Genomic DNA, 17,996 nt, shown 5'->3' on the forward strand with positions numbered 1-17,996 from the left:
AACAAGTTGGGAAGAACTGACATATTGGCAACATTGATTCTTCCTGTCCATGAACACAAAATATTTCTCCATTTATTTATTTCTTTGACTTCATCAGAGTTTTGTAATTTTTCTCATAAAGCTCTTGTATATATGCTGTTAGATTTATACCTAAGTATTTCATTTTGGGGGTTGCTAGTGTCAGTGATAATGTTTTTGTTTTTTTTCTAAATTCTGTTTTTTCACTGTTAGTATATAAGAAAGCAATTGACTTTATGTTAAATGTATAACTTGTAACCTTGCTACAGTCATTTATTAGTTCTAGGATTTTTATGTTTGTTTTGTCAAGTCTTTCAGATTTTCTACATAGATAATCATGTCATGTGCAAGCAAAGACAGTTTTGTCATCCTTCCCAATCTGAAAACCTTTATTTCCTTCTCTTACCGTATTGCCTTATCAAGGACTTCTATTTCACGGTGTGGAAACAGAGTGGTGAGAGGGGACATCCTTGCCTTGTACCTGATCTTGGTGGGAAAGATTCAAGTTTCTCTCCATTAAGTATGATGTTGTTGTTGTTGTTGGTTGGTTGCTGAGTCATGTCCAGCTCTTTTGTGATCGCATGGACTATAGCCCACCAGGTTTCTCTGTCCATGGGATGTCCCAGGCAAGAATACTGGAGTGGGTTGTCATTTCCTTCTCCAGGAGATCAAACTCACATCTCCTGTGAATTCTTTACTGCTGAGCCATCAGGGAAGCCCAAGTATAATGTTAGGTTTTAGTTTTTTGGTAGATATTCTTTATCACAATGAGAAAGTTTCATTCTGTTTCTAGTTTACTTAGAGGCTTTATTTTAAATCATGAATGGGTGTGGGATTTGGTCAGATGCAAGTCTGTTCATGAAGCCTGTAGTTTTCTTGTAACGTCTTCGTCTATTTTGGTATTTAGGAAATGCTGCTCTCATAGAACAAGTTAGGGAATATTTTCTCTGCTTCTATCCTCTGAAAAAGATTGTAGAAAATTGACATAATTCCTTACTTAAATGTTTGGTAAGAATTTACCAGTGAACCCATCTGGACTTGGTGTTTTCTGTTTTGGAAGGTAACTAATTGTCAAGTCAATTTCTTTAATAGATATAGGCCTATTCAGATTGTCTATTTTTTTCTTATTGGAGTTTTGGCAGATTGTGTATTTCAAGGAATTGGTCTATTTCATCTAGGTTAACGAATTTGTGGAGATAGAGTTTCCTTTATTATCCTTTTAATGTCTATGTGATCTGTAGTGATATCCACTCTTTTACTTCTGATATTAGTAATTTTTAGTAATTTCCTTTTTCTTAATTTTTTCTTAGTAGTCTGCCTAGAGTCTTGTCAATTTTATTGATCTTTTGGTTTTGTTTATTTTCTGTATTGATTTTCTATATTTGATTTCATTCATTTCTGCTCTAATACTTATCATTCTTTTCTTCTGTTTACTTTGAATTAAATTACCCTTCTTTTTCTAGTTTCCTAAGATTGAATCTTAGGAAATTCAGTTCAGTCAAATTTCCTGATTCCTAATGAATCTTAGATTATGGATTTTATATCTTTCTTCTTTTCTAATAAACATATTCAGTGCCATGAATTTCCTTCTAAGCACTACTTTTGTTCCATCTGATAATTTTGACAAGTTGTCCTTTCACTTTTATTTAATTAAAAATATTTTAAAATTTATCTTGCGATTTCTTCTTTGATCTACATGAATTAAGAAGCATGCTGTTTAATCTACATGTATTTTGGATTGTCCAGTTATCTTTCCATTACTGAAACTTCTAGTTTAATTCCATTGCAGTCTGAGAACAGACACTGCATGATTTCTAACCTTTTAAATTTATTTGGATGCATTTTGTGACCCAGAATGTGGTATATCTTGGTGAATGTTCTATGTGACCATGGGAAAAAATGTGTATTCTCATTTGTTGGATGAAGTAGTCTATTGATGGGATTGTTCATTGGCTGTGAGGTTACTTGGCTAAAGTTAGAGTTGTGCAGCTTATATATTAGTAAACCAGGTTATTAGTTACTGTGGTTTGGTTCATCTCTAACCACTTGCTCAGCTTTGGCTTTTTTCTCTGCTTCTCCATGTCACTGGGCACATGGTCCTTCTGGTGGAAGATCTGTCAGTATAGGGATCTGGGAAGGCGATGACACCTGAGTCCTGGGAGAAGGACATCGAGAGGGCAGGTCTGAGTTCACATCCTGCCTTAGCCACTTACTAGCAACATGGCCTTGGGAAAAGCGCTGTGACCATTCTGATTCTTATCCTGTCTCAGATGGTATATCCAGTGCCATATAGAGTGGCTGATGATGCTGAAATGAGGTGATGCACAAAAAGCATGAACACGACGCATCCTAGTTATTATCCTAAGAAAAGCAGAAGGGTTAGATTAGGGGGACAGACCTTGAGTTCCAGACTGATTACCAGTGTTTGGGGATTTATTTATCTCTGGCCTGAGGCAGTCACTAAACAGAAGTACTAGGGGAGGGATCTGGGTGTGAGCTATCTATTCAGTTCAGTTCAGTTCAGTCGCTCAGTCGTGTCCGACTCTTTGCAACCCCATGAATCACAGCACGCCAGGCCTCCCTGTCCATCACCAACTCCCGGAGTTCACTCAAACTCATGTCCGTCGAGTCAGTGATGCCACCCAGCCATCTCATCCTCTGTCGTCCCCTTCTCCTCCTGCCCCCAGTCCCTCCCAGCATCAGGGTCTTTTCCAATGAGTCAACTCTTCGCATGAGGTGGCCAAAGGACTGGAGTTTCAGCTTTAGCATCAGTCCTTCCAAAGAACACCCAGGACTGATATCCTTTAGGAAGTACTGGTTGGATCTCCTTGCAGTCCAAGGGACTCTCAAGAGTCTTCTCCAACACCACAGTTCAAAAGCATCAATTCTTCGGCGCTCAGCCTTCTTCACAGTCCAACTCTCACATCCATACATGACCACTGGAAAAACCATAGCCTTGACTAGACGGACCTTTGTTGGCAAATTAATGTCTCTGCTTTTGAATATGTTATCTAGGTTGGTCATAACTTTCCTTCCAAGGAGTAAGCGTCTTTTAATTTCATGGCTGCAATCAACATCTGCAGTGATTTTGGAGCTTAAAAAAACAAAGTCTGACACTGTTTCCACTGTTTCCCCATCTATTTCCCATGAAGTGATGGGACCAGATGCCATGATCTTCGTTTTCTGAATGTTAAGCTTTAAGCCAACTTTTTCACTCTTCTCTTTCACTTTCATCAAGAGGCTTTTTAGTTCCTCTTCACTTTCTGCCATAAAGGTGGTGTCATCTGCATATCTGAGGTTATTGATATTTCTCCCAGCAATCTTGATTCCAGCTTGTGCTTCTTCCAACCCAGCATTTCTCATGATGTACTCTGCATAGAAGTTAAATAAGCAGGTTGACAATATACAGCCTTGATGTACTCCTTTTCCTATTTGGAATCAGTCTGTTGTTCCACGTCCAGTTCTAACTGTTGCTTCCTGACCTGCATATAGATTTCTCAAGAGGCAGGTCAGGTGGTCTGGTATTCCCATCTCTTTCAGAATTTTCCACAGTTTATTTTGATCCACACAGTCAAGGGCTTTGGCATAGTCAATAAAGCAGAAATAGATGTTTTTCTGAAACTCTCTTGCATTTTCAATGATCCAGCGAATGTTGGCAATTTGATCTCTGGTTCCTCTGCCTTTTCTAAAACCAGCTTGAACATCTGGAAGTTCACGGTTCACGTATTGCTGAAGCCTGGCTTGGAGAATTTTGAGCATTACTTTACTAGCATGTGAGATGAGTGCAATTGTGCGGTAGTTTGAGCATTCTTTGGCATTGCCTTTCTTTGGGATTGGAATGAAAACTGACCTTTTCCAGTCCTGTGGCCACTGCTGAGTTTTCCAAATTTGCTGGCATATTGAGTGCCATGAGGAGATACCCATTGTCCAAGGTAAGAGAAACCCAAGTAAGATGGTAGGTGTTGCGAGAGGGCATCAGAGGGCAGACACACTGAAACCATAATCACAGAAAACTAGCCAATCTGATCACACGGACCACAGCCTTGTCTAACTCAAGGAAACTAAGCCATGCCCGTGGGGCAACCGAAGATGGGCGGGTCATGGTGGAGAGATCTGACGGAATGTGGTTCACTGGAGAAGGGAATGGCAAACCACTTCAGTATTCTTGCCTTGAGAACCCCATGAACAGTATGAAAAGGCAAAATGATAGGATACTGAAAGAGGAACTCCCCAAGTCAGTAGGTGCCCAATATGCTACTGGAGATCAGTGGAGAAATAACTCCAGAAAGAATGAAGGGATGGAGCCAAAGCAAAAACAATACCCAGCTGTGGATGTGACTGGTGATAGAAGCAAGGTCCAATGCTGTAAAGAGCAATATTGCATAGGAACCTGGAATGTCAGGTCCATGAATCAAGGCAAATTGGAAGTGGTCAAACAGGAGATGGCAAGAGTGAACGTTGACATTCTAGGAATCAGCGATCTAAAATGGACTGGAATGGGTGAATTTAACTCAGATGACCATTATATCTACTACTCTAGGCAGGAATCCCTTAGAATAAATGGAGTAGCCATCATGGTCAACAAAACAGTCTGAAATGCAGTACTTGGATGCAATATCAAAAACGACAGAATGATCTTTGTTTGTTTCCAATGCAAACCATTCAATAGCACAGTAATCCAAGCCTATGCCCCAACCAGTAAAACTGAAGAAGCTGAAGTTAAACGGTTCTATGAAGACCTACAAGACCTTTTAGAACTAACACCCCAAAAAGATGTCCTTTTCATTATAGGGGACTGGAATGCAAAAGTAGGAAGTCAAGAAACACCTGGAGTAACAGGAAAATTTGGCCTTGGAGTACGGAATGAAGCAGGGCAAAGGCTAATAGAGTTTTGCCAAGAGAACGCACTGGTCATAGCAAACACCCTCTTCCAACAACACAAGAGAAGACTCTACACATGGACATCACCTGATGGTCAACACCGAAATCAGATTGATTATATTCTTTGCAGCCGAAGATGGAGAAGCTCTATACAGTCAGCAAAAACAAGACCGTGAGCTGACTGTGGCTCAGATCATGAACTCATTGCCAAATTCAGACTTAAATTGAAAAAGTAGGGAAAACCACTAGACCATTCAGGTATGACCTAAATAAAATCCCTTATGATTATACAGTGGAAGTGAGAAATAGATTTAAGGGACTAGATCTGATAGAGTGCCTGATGAACTATGGACGGAGGTTCATGACATTGTACAGGAGACAGGGATCAAGACCATCCCCATGGAAAAGAAATGCAAAAAAGCAAAATGGCTGTCTGGGGAGGCCTTACAAATAGCTGTGAAAAGAAGAGAAGCAAAAAGCAAAGGAGAAAGCATCTGAATGCAGAGTTCCAAAGAATAGCAAAGAGAGATAAGAAAGTCTTCCTCAGCGATCAATGCAAAGAAATAGAGGAAAACAACAGAATGGGAAAGACTAGAGATCTCAAGAAAATTAGAGATACCAAGGGGACATTTCATGCAAAGATGGGCTCGATAAAGGACAGAAATGGTATGGATCTAACAGAAGCAGAAGATACTAAGAAGAGGTGGCGAGAATACACAGAACTGTATAAAAAAGAGCTTCACGACCCAGATAATCACGATGGTGTGATCACTCACCTAGAGCCAGACATCCTGGAATGTGAAGTCAAATGGGCCTTAGAAAGCATCACTACGAACAAAGCTAGTGGAGGTGATGGAATTCCAGTTGAGCTATTATGGTTCATTTTATCACTTTCTGGAAGGACAGAAGTTGAAGGTGACATCAGCTTTCTCCTTAGATGTGTTCAGGCAAATTGTACAGGTCCTTTTATTTTTGTGGTGAAAGGCTGGAAAGTTGAAGAGGAAATTGGGGCAGGGAGCTGTGTGACTCTCAGGTCCTTGGTGACTTTCAGCACCTGCAGGTCTCTGAGCTGTCTGTGTCTGGCCGGGGTGATTATGAGGAATTGAGATCCCTGTGCGCAGCTGACTCAAAGGAGGTCCTCACTCAGCCCTACTCCTTAGGTCTTTAAGACAGAGTATAGGGTCTCTTCCGGCGGTTCCCAGTGGGGAGGGGGGAGGGGAGGCGCTGCTGAGTTGGTGAGGTCAAGCTGAAGAGGGTGAGGGAGGCATGGAGGACTCCAGCGTCATCCTGGGGGAGAAAGAAGTGGGAGGGGGTGAGACAGCAGAGGGGAAGGGGTCCCATCTCAGAGCCACGATCCCACAGCTGATCCCCTACTGACACCACAGTCCCTCTGTCCATCCACCCCACCTCCTCCAACTTCCCTCTCATGCTTTCAGGCCCTAACCGGAGCTGCTTATGTCATTGTTGTGCTCTGGTTTTATATGTTGTCTTAGAAAAAAACAAGGTGTACTGGAGTCAGGTGACCAGGCAGCCAGGGTAGAGAAACGGGCAGGGGCTCCAGCAGTGAGGTCATCTCTAGATCAGGACCAGGGTCTCAGGGGAGGGTGGGTGAGGCAGGGGAGAGAGGAGGATGCTAAGGACACCTGTGGGGGGAGGGGGTGTGGGGAGGAGAAGGAAGACCCAGGTGAGAGCGGGGATGATGGCTGCAGGGCTTACCTTTATTCCCGATGTTCTCATAATTCTCTTCCATGTGTTTGAAGGACTCTCTGAGTGGGAACAGGAGGGCAGTGATGTGTCAGAGTCTGGGCAGAAAAGAGCTACCACCTGCCTCGGGCTGCTCCTCTCACTGGGGGCTCTGTGACCTGCCTGGTCACACTCGGAGATGAAGGCAGAGGTTTGAGGCTCTCAGACGGAGGCTGTCTGGATGGGGATGAGGGGCCATTTGCAGTGTAGCCCCGTCCCTGAGAGCTGACTGGGGTGCACTCTTGTAGAGAAGCAGCTTTATTGAGGGGAGCAGGGAGGAGAAGCAGGAGGGGGTGCCTGTCCTCTGTGGCAGCGCCTGTGTCCAAACTGGAGCGTGAGAACCAGGGAGCTTCTCTCTGGTCCCCTGGGAGACTCCCGAGGAGACGCCATCCGGGGAGGGGTCCCAGGAGGACACTGTCAAGAGTCAGGAAGGCTAGAAAGGAGGAAAGGGCTGTGAGAAGGAAAAGCCTGGACGTGGCAGAGAGGATGAGAAAGGAAAGCGGTGGGTGGTGAGGAGGGTGAGAGGAAAGGAAGAGGAGCCGGGGCCAGAAGAGAGGGAGCCAGGCTGGGGGCGGAGGGAAGCTGCTCTAAGGAGAGACAGGGCGGAGCAGCCAGAGGCCCCGAGTCACAGGGCAAAGGAGGAGCAAGAAAGGGGACAGAGCATGGAGGAGGCTGGTGTGTTCTGGAAGGATGGTGTTCAAGGGGAAGACAAACCAGGATGAACAGAGGGAAAGGCTGAGACCTGAGGATGGAAGGAGGAAAGGCGGGTGCCAGAGACAGACAAAGGGAGATGTTCTGGGGTAGAGTCAGAGAAAGTGCTGGGGCATGGCTCTGACTGTTTAAGGATCGGGAGCCTCAGAAAGTGAAGAGCCTGGCCTTTGGGGACTTGGGGGGATGTGGATGGAGGTCCAGGAGGGGAGGCCCGTGAAAGGCTCCCTGGTGCTGCGCTTGGGAGGAAACTTCTTGCTCATAAAATAGCACTCCCCACCTCCCCCCCACCCATACTGGAGGACAAGCGCTCACCTGGCTGGGGTCCTGGCTTCAGTCTGCACACCTGTAGGAGGACCAACAGCGAGTCACTGTGCCATCCACGGAGGCCTGTCTCCTCCCTGCTTATCTGCCCCATCCCAGCTGAAACCTCCCTGGGAAGGGCTCAGGACTCAGAGCTGACCTCCTCCTCCCCAGTGGCACCCCGAGGCTGCCTGCACCTGTGCTGCCTTGTCTTCCACACCAGTCAGGAGAGCAGCTCTTCCCGCACCCAGAGCCCTGTCACCCTCTGACACGGTGGTCTTGACCTCCCCCCAATTCAGGCTACCTCAGGTCCACTCAGCCAAATCCTGGACTCATTTTCTTTCCTCTTTCTTTTTAATCACTGCAACTGGGAACTCTGACAGAGCAAACACTAGTATTTTTATGCTCAGCTATCTTTCTGGCTGTCTTCAGTCATCATCCCTCTGTACCTGTACGTGACCTCACTGCACTCTTGTCCTGATGATCCACTCTCTCAGGTTACCCAAGCCCCCTGCTGAGCCCTCTCCTCTCCACCTGTGCCCTCCCATGGGCTCCCTGATCCCCTGGGTCGCCCTGTGCTTCTGCCACATTTGTTGACACGTCTCCAATCATGGATGCTCCCTGAGGCAGGGGATACTGTTTGTTGCCCCATATCCACTCTTCCTTGTTCAGTTACAGAAACTTGATTATATCTAGAGTGGCTGGGTGCCCCCCAACAGACAGATGTAGGATCTATAACTAAATCTAACATATAAGGGACTTCCCAAGTAGTCCAGTGGTTAAGAATCTGTCTTCCAATGCAAGGGACACAGGTTCAATCCCTGGGTGGTGGGGGTGGGGTGGGGTGGGGTGCAGGTAACAAATCCCACAAGCTGCACAGGGCACCTAAGCCCGAGTGCCACAAGGAGAAAGCCTGCGGGCCACAACGAAGAACATCCTCCCCCCACCCCCACAAAAAACGACAGCAACCATCATTTAAGTAAAACATTTTTTAAATATCACCAATAAGACATAAGGGGAAGTTGTGGGTAGGACTTGACAAAGGCTCTTTAAAAGGAGGACAGACAGCTGGGGAATAGTCTTTTTGTTCTTTCATCCTGATTGGATTCAGAAATAATGGCTGGAATTCTAGCAGCCATAATGAACCATGAGGTGGCCTTCAGGAGAGAAGCCAAAATGCAGAACAGTGAACAGAAAGGTAGGAATCTCCGTGCTTATGGATGGCAGCTTCTGCTCTCTGGCTCCACATTCTTTTATATGAGGGGGAAAAAGTAAGCTCTGTGTTATTTAACTTAACCATTCCTTCTGGATTTTGGTGCTAACAGTTGTATGCAAATTCTAACCAGTAATTCCTAAATGTTTCTAAACCTGCATGCTTGAATACTGCTGGGGGAAGACATAACTATGTGCAATGATGTTTCTACCCATTTGTGGTTTCTCATCTGAGTTGATCCTCAAATACCATTTTGCATTTCCACAGTGACTATGTCACATTTTCTCTTCATCTCTGACCCTCATCCTCACTCTCAGGAGACAACCACTATGGTTTTCACTCTGCAGAATTAAAAAACCAATTTGTATGTAGTTGAATTTATAAATATTTTTATTTATGACTTTGGATATTTTGTCATACTTAGTCCAGTCATCTTCAACCCATGGTTGTAAAATAGTTTCACCTGCTTTCTACTAGCACTAGGGTTAATTTTTCCTCATTTATATCTTCAATTTTGGTGCAAATTATAAGGCAGGGAGCTAATATTATTCTTTCTCAGCTGTGACTCCAGAAATACTCATTCTTCCTCCTTGATTAGAAATGCTTCCTTTTAACCTACTAAATTCCTGCGTATATTTGGATCTGTGTTTACCCTGCTTGTATCTGATTTTTCACTTTTATTCCATTTGTTTACCTATATAATCCAGAATTACATAATTTTAATTGTTGTAGCTTAATTATAAGTGCTCATGCTCATATAGTGCTTACTCTGCAGCAGGATCTATTCTAAATGCCTTTTGTTTGTCATGACAACACCAGGGAAGTACTGTTTTCATTCCCATTTTACCGATCAGTAAGTTCAGGCTCACAGCAGTAGTATTAGTGTGCCAGAGTTTACCAGGCCAGAGTGTGAAGCAGGATTTGGCTGCAGGCATGCCCAATTCTGTGCTTTTCAATCTCTGAGCTTTACAATCTGACAGGGCTCATCACTCACTACAAATTTTAAAAATTATTTATGTACTTATTTTGCTATGCCATGTCTTGTTGCAACAAAAGGGACCTGTGTTTGTCATGCATGATCTTCCCTGTGATGCACTGACTGTCTAGCAGTGCATGGGCTTCAGTAATTCTGGCATGCAGGCTTAGCTGCTCTGCAGCATTTGGGATCTTAGTTCTGCCACCAGGGATCAAACCTGCATCCCCGGCATTGCAAGGCTGATTCTTAACCACTGGACCACTAGGGAAGTCCCCATATTGCAAATTAAAAAAAATATTTCAAATCAGTTTTGGAGTTTGTTGTGGCATAAATAGTTAATGCCTCTTGCCCTGTGGTCTCTTTCATCTGTAAATACATACATCCAAATTTCTGATGGGCATCTCTACTCAGATGCCAAACAAACACAAACCATCCCAAACTCAAGAATCATTCTCTCCCAATCATGGTCCTTGACCTCCTCTGCTCCCTAATTTACTTGGTGATCTCACCATGGCCTCGTTTGCCCAAGTTGGAAACATGGGACTTATTCCCACTCCTTCACCCTCACACCAATGCAATCACCAAGTCATACTGGTTTTCTCTCTTAAACTTTTCCAGGATCTGGCCTCTCCCTCCATGCACACAGACACGGTAGGTCCCAAATTTGATAGCACATGAATGCCACCTGAGGAGGTCACTAAAAATTCAGATTCCCAAGCTCAGACCCCAGGTCCAGCAGGAACTTGCATTTTAACTGAGCACCCCTGGTCATCTCGTGCAGTAGGTTCTGAGAAACACCGAGCTGGGAATCTTGGGGAGAGGTTAGGGGTCCCGGACCACTTACCTTTGCTTCTCTTCCACCCGAGGTACACAGTCAGTCCCATGATTGGGATCTTGAGCAACACAACGCTGGCCAGCACCAACCCGACTATAGCTTCCATGGTCAGGGACCACAACTTGGAACTCTTTTTGCCCTCTGAGCCCCTGAGGCCAGCTCTGGTGGTGGTGGTGGCAGGACCCCAGGTGGTTGTCTTGCTGCCTGAAAAATATGCAAATTCTTCACTAAAGGGCTGGAGGTATCTGGGTGAAGCTGTCACATCTTGTTCCTTAGTTTGGGGAAAGGGGGGAGTGGGGAGCAGGTCTCTGAAGCTCTCCCACAGGGAGCTGAGTAACAAGAGGTGACAATGGAAGCTCTGAATCCTCTTCACATCTTTAAAATCCTGACTCTACCACTGATCAGTGCTATGACCTCAGAACCTCATTTTACCACCTACTCATAGGTGAACTAAATCACAGGATAAAAAATTATTTATTGTGGTAAAAGACACATAACATGAAAATTACTATTTTAACCATATTTAACTGTATAGTTCAGTGGCATTAAGTACATTCACACTATTGTACAAGTCTCACCTCCATCCATCTCCTGAATTTTTCACCTTCATAAACTGAAGCTCTGTCCCCCAATTCCCCTTCCCCCCAGCCCCTGCCCCAGCAGTCTTCTTTCTGATTCTGTGAATATGACTGTTCTAGGGACCTCCTGTAAGTGGAATCAAACAGTATTTGTCTGTACCTAATGTATACTGGAATGCATTTCTAAGGTTAACTTAATTTCTAAGTCCTACAGACAGATTGTACCTCTTTTAATAGACAATTTAAAAATTACTTAATACCCCACTAAAGGGAAGAAAATCCCAAGTTCCAGTGAAGTCTTCCAGTTAGTGTGGACCAAATTCATGTCCACTCTTATTAGAAATTAATAATAAAAGTGTAAATACCATCCCTCAACTAAGATTTTCAAATTTAAATATTATTTAATTTTACTAACATATCAGATAATATCAGTGATAGGAATGCAAGTTAAAACCCTACAAAACTAAAGCTTCTATACACTTTCATTATTTTAAATGTGAAGATGCTTTAAATGAATGAAAGATTAGTATCCAAGAAACGAGTAACGAAAATAGTGAGGAGGCAGCTCTAAGGACACTTGTAGTTTGAAAGTAATGAAAACCTATACTGGATACATATTTAAGGAAATAGAACAGCAGAAGGAATGAAAAATGCAGGAGGCACTTAGAGAAAAACAAACCAGAAAGAAGATAAGACTCATAAATCTAACAGTGTCAAAAGAGTATTGAAATCATACATGCATTGAGAAAATCATTGAGAAATCTACAAAGCTCTGTGAAATGGCTGATTTTCTAAGACAAAAATTGAAAAGAATTAAAAAGTAGTAAACTTTAATGGGCAGACAAAGAAGAAATTGAGGACAGTTTTAAAGAACTACCTTTTGTAGAGATTTCAGCTCAGAAGGTTTAATGGCTAAATTCTTGTGAAAATTCAAGGAGTGAATAATTCCCAGACAGAAGGTTCCAGAACATAGAAAAATGATGCAATTCTAATTCCAAAACTTCCAGATGTACAAGCTGGGTTTTGAGGAGGAAGATCATGGAGAAAGCAAGGGAGTTCCAGAAAAACAGCTTCTTCAGGTTCATTGACTAACTAAAGCCTTTGACTGTGTGGATCACAACTAACTGTGGAAAATTCTTATAGAGATGGGAGTTCCAGGTCACCTTACCTGTCTCTCAGAAACCTGTGTGCGGGTCTAGGAGGAACAGTTAGAACCTGACATGGAACAAATTGACTGGTTTGGAAAAATTGGAAAGGAGCACGACAAGGCTATGTAGTGTTACCCTCCTTATTTAACTTCTATGCAGAGTACATCATATGAAATGCCGGGCTGGATGAAGCACAAGCTGGAATCAAGATTGCTGGGAGAAATATCAACAACCTCAGATATGCAGATACTATCACTCTAATGGCATTAAGTGCAGCGCCTGGAGGGCTGCAGTCCATGGGGTAGCTGCGGGTCGGACGCGACTGAGCGACTTCACTTTCACTTTTCACTTTCATGCATTGGAGAGGGAAATGGCAACCCACTCCAGTGTTGTTGCCTGGAGAATCCCAGGGACAGGGGAGCCTGGTGGGCTGCCGTCTATGGGGTCGCACAGAGTCGGAAATGGCTGGGGCGACTTAGCAGCAGTAGCAGCAGCAATGAGGACGAATGAAAGACAAGAATGAAAAAGCTGGCTTGAAACTCAATATTAAAAAATCTAAGATCATGGCATCTGGTCCCATCACTTCATGGCAAACAAAAGGAGAAAAAATGAGAGCAGTGATAGATTTTATTTTCCTGGGCTCCAAAATCACTGTGGATGGTGACTGCAGCCATGAAGTGAAATTTCCTTCCTTGCTCCTTGGAAGGATAGCTATGACAAACCTAGATAGCATATTAAAAAGCAGAGATGTCACTTTGCTGCAAAGGTCTGTATGGTCAAAGCTATGATTTTTCCAGTAGTCGTGTACAGATGTGAGAGCTGGATCATAAAGTAGGCTGAGCAGTGAACAATTGACACTTTTGAACTATGGTGTTGGAGAAGACTCTTGAGAGTCCCTTGGACTGCAAGGAGATCAAGCCAGTCAGTCCTAAAGGAAATTAAGCCTGAATATTCATTGTAAGGACTGATGCTTAAGTTGAAGCTCCAAATACTTTGGGCCCCTCACCTGATGCAAAGAGCCAACTCACTGGAAAAGACCCTGGTGCTGGGAAAGATTGAAGGCGGGAGGAGATAGGGGTGGCAGAGGATAAAATGGCTATATAGCATGAGTGACTCAATGGACATGAATCTGAGCAAACTATGGGAGAAGAGTGGAGTGCCGGGGTCCAGCCCCGGTGGATCCAGGGAATTCGAAGCAGGGACGGTGTCGGCGAAGATCAGGAAACAACTGCTTAATTAAACTTTAATTAAGGATATAAAGAGTAATAGAATAAGGATAGCTCAGTGAGGAAATTCAGTGGAGAAAAGAGGCTGAAATAAGGATAGCTCAGTGAGGAAATTCAGTGGAGAAAAAAGGCTGAATAATTCAGCCAGAAGGTGAGAGAAAGAATGACATGGGGAGACCAAGTTTCGGTGAACAAGGCCCGCACTTCATTTTCCAAAGTAGTTTTTAATACCTTAAGTTATGCATAGAGGATAATGGGGGAAGGGGTAGAGTCCTGCAGCAAGCCAGGCTTTCTTCCAGCAAACTTATCATATGCAAAAGCTTAGGTGATTTGCATCATCTTCTGGCCCGGAGGCCTGTTAACATTTTAAGACCCTTTCTTCAGAAAACTTACTTTTCTCTAAAGGTGATTGGTCAGGAGCCACCCTCCAAAAGCATTAGATAAAGTTGCATTCCTACAGAGCAAAGGTGTGGTGGGCTATAACAAGAAAAAGAATTAACTCAAGGGTCCCAGGTTACAAACATTAAAGCTACTACTTACACCAATTATATTAATCAATACACTGCCAGGGACACAGCAGGTAAAGGATATGGAAACTTAGCAGCAAACATTGGCCCAACAAGTGAAAATCCCTTCACCAATACAATTTCTAATCCATCTTTTAACTGCTCAAAGAATCTGTATTTAGACAGTTTAGAACATCTCATGCCTCTCACAGTTGGGAGGCTCTGAACAATCACATGTGGCCGGAAAAACCTATTCAGGCAGGCTAGAGGACTTCCAAAGGAGTTTGTAGGTTGAAACACTGTCACACCCAGGAATTATTAACTGGAGCTGTAAGCTAACTCTTTTTTCAGAGAGAGGTAGTGGGGGACAGCCCCCCGTAAAGTCAGAGGTGTAGGTGAAAGCACAAAGCAGAAAGTAGGCAGACTCTGGTTTGGGGGGGTAGATGCTCGAGAATTTCCAGGGGAACTCCTGAGGCTTGATCCCGCCTTTGCGTATGCCAAGCCTCCTTCCTCGTAACCTTTGCCACGGGCGGAGCTCGCTCTGGCTAGCTACAGTCCATGAGGTTGAAAAGAGTCAGACTCGTCTAAGTTACTGGACAGCAACAAAAACATAAACGTTATGCTAATCTGCCATCATAATCTGGACTGCTTCATACCCTCCTTCAGGGATATTCAGTTCAGCTCAGTTGCTCAGTCGTGTCTGACACTTGGCAATCCCATGGACTGCAGCACGCCAAGCTTCCCTGTCCATCACCAACTCCCGGAGCTTACTCAAACTCATGTCCATCAAGTCGGTGATGCCATCCAACCATCTCATCCTCTGTCATCCCCTTCTCCTCCTGCTTTCAATCTTTCCCAGCAGGGATATTAGGGGTTCACATTTATGACCCTTTAAGGGGGTTTGTAGCATGAATTGCTTTCCTCCTGGTTGTCCCCATTGCTGGCTTAGGGTTTAACTCCTGTGATCTCCTGAGTTACATACATCTATTTCCAGCTTCCCAATTTTGTTTTTGTCCTCCTAGATCACAAATTTTTTGTTGTTGCTGGTTTTTGTCTTAAAAACTCCCTTCGCTGTCATTCATTAGATTTTGAGAGGGAGTGGAGATAAATATGTGCATATAACTCTCCATCTTGGTCAAAACGTATGCTTTACTTTCACAACTTAAATTATAAAAAGTAAACATTCAAAAGATAATGTTACACACTAATAATAAAAACAAAGAATGGAGAGGAAGTTAGGGAATTAGAAAAGGAAGAAGAGGGATCTAAGGAGGCCAAAAACCTCTCAGAAAAGGTCATTTAAGGAAATATGGAGAAGACACAGGAAATATTAATTCAAGGCTGTCTCAGTGAATTCAGATTCTGAGTCACTATCTGTTTGCTTTGAAATCAGCATAGTGGTCAAGAAGGGGCAGTCGTTTTCCAAGGGAGGAGTCTGAGAGAGTGCCCTTCCCAGGCCAGAGCCATCATCCCTGGTGGACACTGTTTAGAATTTCCAGCACAAGTGATTATTAAAGCAAACTATCTTAGTCAATCACTAGTTTTCTAAAAAGTTATAGACAATAACCCCCTTACTGCCTGTGACTGTCAGAGAGGACCCCACCCCCGTTGCTCTGGAGACAAATAAATTGAGGTTAAATAAATTGAGGTTCAAGTTCCGACGGCCCACTGAGTGACAGAGGGAGATCTGTTAATGCAACACATCCATTGTTAGGTTAAAAATACTCAGGACAACGAGATGACAGGTCAGTAGGTGAGGTTGAGAGGCTCATGGTTTAGAGAAGAGGTTCTGGGATTAAACTGGGGTCAAACCCCGCCTGCACCAGGAGTGACGGGGCAGGTGTTTGCTGTCCGAGGACGACAGCAGGACCAACTGTTACATAGGGTCATGGGGAAGGTCAGTTGGGGCGATGCTGCTAAGGTGTCCCCCTGGGATGCAGGGCACAGTCAGGGGAGCTGCTGGGACTGCTGCCTTGTCATGACCAGGACAGAGGGGCACGGTCAGGGTGGACACAGGGACAGGGTGACTGGAACCACATGGGGGGGTGGTGGTAAGAGAGGGAAGGAGGTAAAGGGAATGGAAGAAGGGAGAAAGAGAAGGAAAGCGAGGAGAGATAAACCGAGGGAAGGATGGTTGAACTGATGTTCTGGGGTTCAGAGCAGAGAAGGAAGGGGAGATGGGAAAAGGTGATGGGGCACGGGGCCCCTCGGCACCTGCTGTGTGTGTGGGCTGAGCTCATGGCTGGGGGGACAGACATGGGGCAGCTGAGGCTCCACACAGGACTCAGGACAAAGGGGAGGAGCCACACCCTGAGGATGTCAAGTCACCTGGAGGACGTGGGGTGAGGTCAGGGGGCTGGGTGGAGCCCAGCTTGGAGCAGGAAGGGAGGACAGCTGGGAGCACAGAGGGTGCAGGATCTGGGGTAGGGGAGGGGCTGGATCTGGAGGGCAGAGAGGGAGATGGGCAAGGGAGGTGGTCCAGGGTTGGGGAAGATTAAGGTGAAAAGGGTAAAGTTGGCAGAGCCCTGGGGAGGAGAGGGGAGAAGGGAGAGGAGTTTGAGAGAAGAGTCAGAAGGAGGGGCCTAAGCCACATCTAGGGCTGAGGCACCAGTGGCCTCCAAGAGCCTCAGGCAGGACAGCTGGACTCACGGGGGGTGATGGTGAGTTTGGTCCCCTCGATGGACTGCCACTCCTTCTTGCCATCTCTCAGTGTGTCCAACTGCACCCGGCAGAAGTACACAGACTCGTCCTCCCTCCGCAGGTTTGAGATCCAGAGGGAGCCGTTCTTCTCAGGCTCTGCCCAGTTCAGGATGAGCCGGTTCTTGAAATTCTTGTGGGTGAACAGAGGGGTCATGTTGTAGATGAACTCCCCATGGTAGTGTTTCCATCTCCAGGATATTCTCATGTTGGGATCCTTGGCTAATTCCCAGGGGTGAGAGAAGGAGAAGGGGATGAGGATGGAGCCACCCTCAGGGGCTGAGAGATCCCTTGGTTGCTTCATCTCATGGTGTTGCTGTGAATTTCTTTGTGCCCGGTGACCTAGAGGAGGGAGGGAGAGACTCTGAAGCCACCAGGAGAGACACAGAAGGTGACCCCACCATCGGGCACCCTCACCTGCAGGGGGACGTGCGACGGGGTAGGACTGGCCCTCTGGCCTGCGTGATACCCTCTCCAGGCTTGGGGCAGGCGGGAGGGTGAGGGGTTGGGGGACCCAGCACTGTGGGACCCGCCCTTTATTTGTTGGGGGTGGGAGGCCTGGCCAGCTACCCCAGGGGACCCTTCTACACACACCCAGCCACAGCTCCTCCCTGGGGTCCCTGGCAGAGCAGGACAGTTCCGGCCACTCACCAGCCTGCAGAGACGCCAGCAGCAGCAGCAGGGGCAGCAGCAGGGGCAGCCCCATGGCCTTGCCCTCCTCCCGGGTGAGAAGACAGGCAGAGCCCTCAAGGCCAGACAGGAGGCCTTGGGGGGCCCCTGGGAGTCTCAGCACCAGGAGTGAGGACTAGGCTCCTTCAGAGGACAGAGGAGGTAGGGGCCTTCCCCAAACCCGCCCACCCTGACAGTGATGGGCACTTCCTTTATCAACCTGGCTTCTTCTTTTCCTTTATTGCAAAAGGGCCTCCCTGTGGTCAGTGCAAAGGGAGCCATGATCTGGGGCTCCCCGCCCCCGTCTTCACGCTGAGGGGCTGGTCCTGACCTGCGCCTGCTGGGCCTCCTCCCTGCTCAGCTCCTGCCTCCCCGCCCTCACATCTCCCTGGCAGTCAGCCTCTGTGTCTCTCCTTGTCTCTGCTTCTCTGAGTGTCTCTCTCCTTCCGAGGGAAGGGACAGCAGCAGGACCAGCTGAGGCTCCTTTAGGGAGAG

At 45.7% G+C, this 17,996-nt stretch overlaps 1 protein-coding gene across 1 annotated transcript; it reads right to left on the reverse strand.

Moving 5' to 3' along the window:
- Window positions 1-5,743: 5,743 nt before the first annotated feature.
- LOC113883880 (paired immunoglobulin-like type 2 receptor alpha) lies at window positions 5,744-17,677 on the reverse strand. Its single transcript, XM_027528016.1, has 6 exons — window positions 17,484-17,677; window positions 16,785-17,174; window positions 10,687-10,881; window positions 7,666-7,696; window positions 6,616-6,665; window positions 5,744-6,186 (listed from the first exon to the last, which is right to left on the reverse strand). The coding sequence occupies exons 1-6, from the start codon at window positions 17,536-17,538 to the stop codon at window positions 6,182-6,184; spliced, it is 726 nt and encodes a 241-aa protein (XP_027383817.1). The 5' UTR covers window positions 17,539-17,677; the 3' UTR covers window positions 5,744-6,181.
- Window positions 17,678-17,996: the final 319 nt, after the last annotated feature.

Source organism: Bos indicus x Bos taurus, chromosome 25 (genome assembly GCF_003369695.1).
Source record: "Bos indicus x Bos taurus breed Angus x Brahman F1 hybrid chromosome 25, Bos_hybrid_MaternalHap_v2.0, whole genome shotgun sequence".
Classification (NCBI taxonomy): Eukaryota; Metazoa; Chordata; class Mammalia; order Artiodactyla; family Bovidae; genus Bos; species Bos indicus x Bos taurus.

Excerpts from the sequence above, each read along its gene's own strand:
- LOC113883880 (XM_027528016.1), bottom strand. The coding sequence starts at position 17,538 with ATGGGGCTGCCCCTGCTGCTGCCCCTGCTGCTGCTGCTGGCGTCTCTG. Across the intron at positions 7,697-10,686 it reads CGGGTGGAAGAGAAGCAAAG|GTGTGCAGACTGAAGCCAGG; the intron begins GTAAGTGGTCCG and ends GTCCTCCTACAG. Across the intron at positions 6,666-7,665 it reads GAAGCCAGGACCCCAGCCAG|AGAGTCCTTCAAACACATGG; the intron begins GTGAGCGCTTGT and ends GTTCCCACTCAG.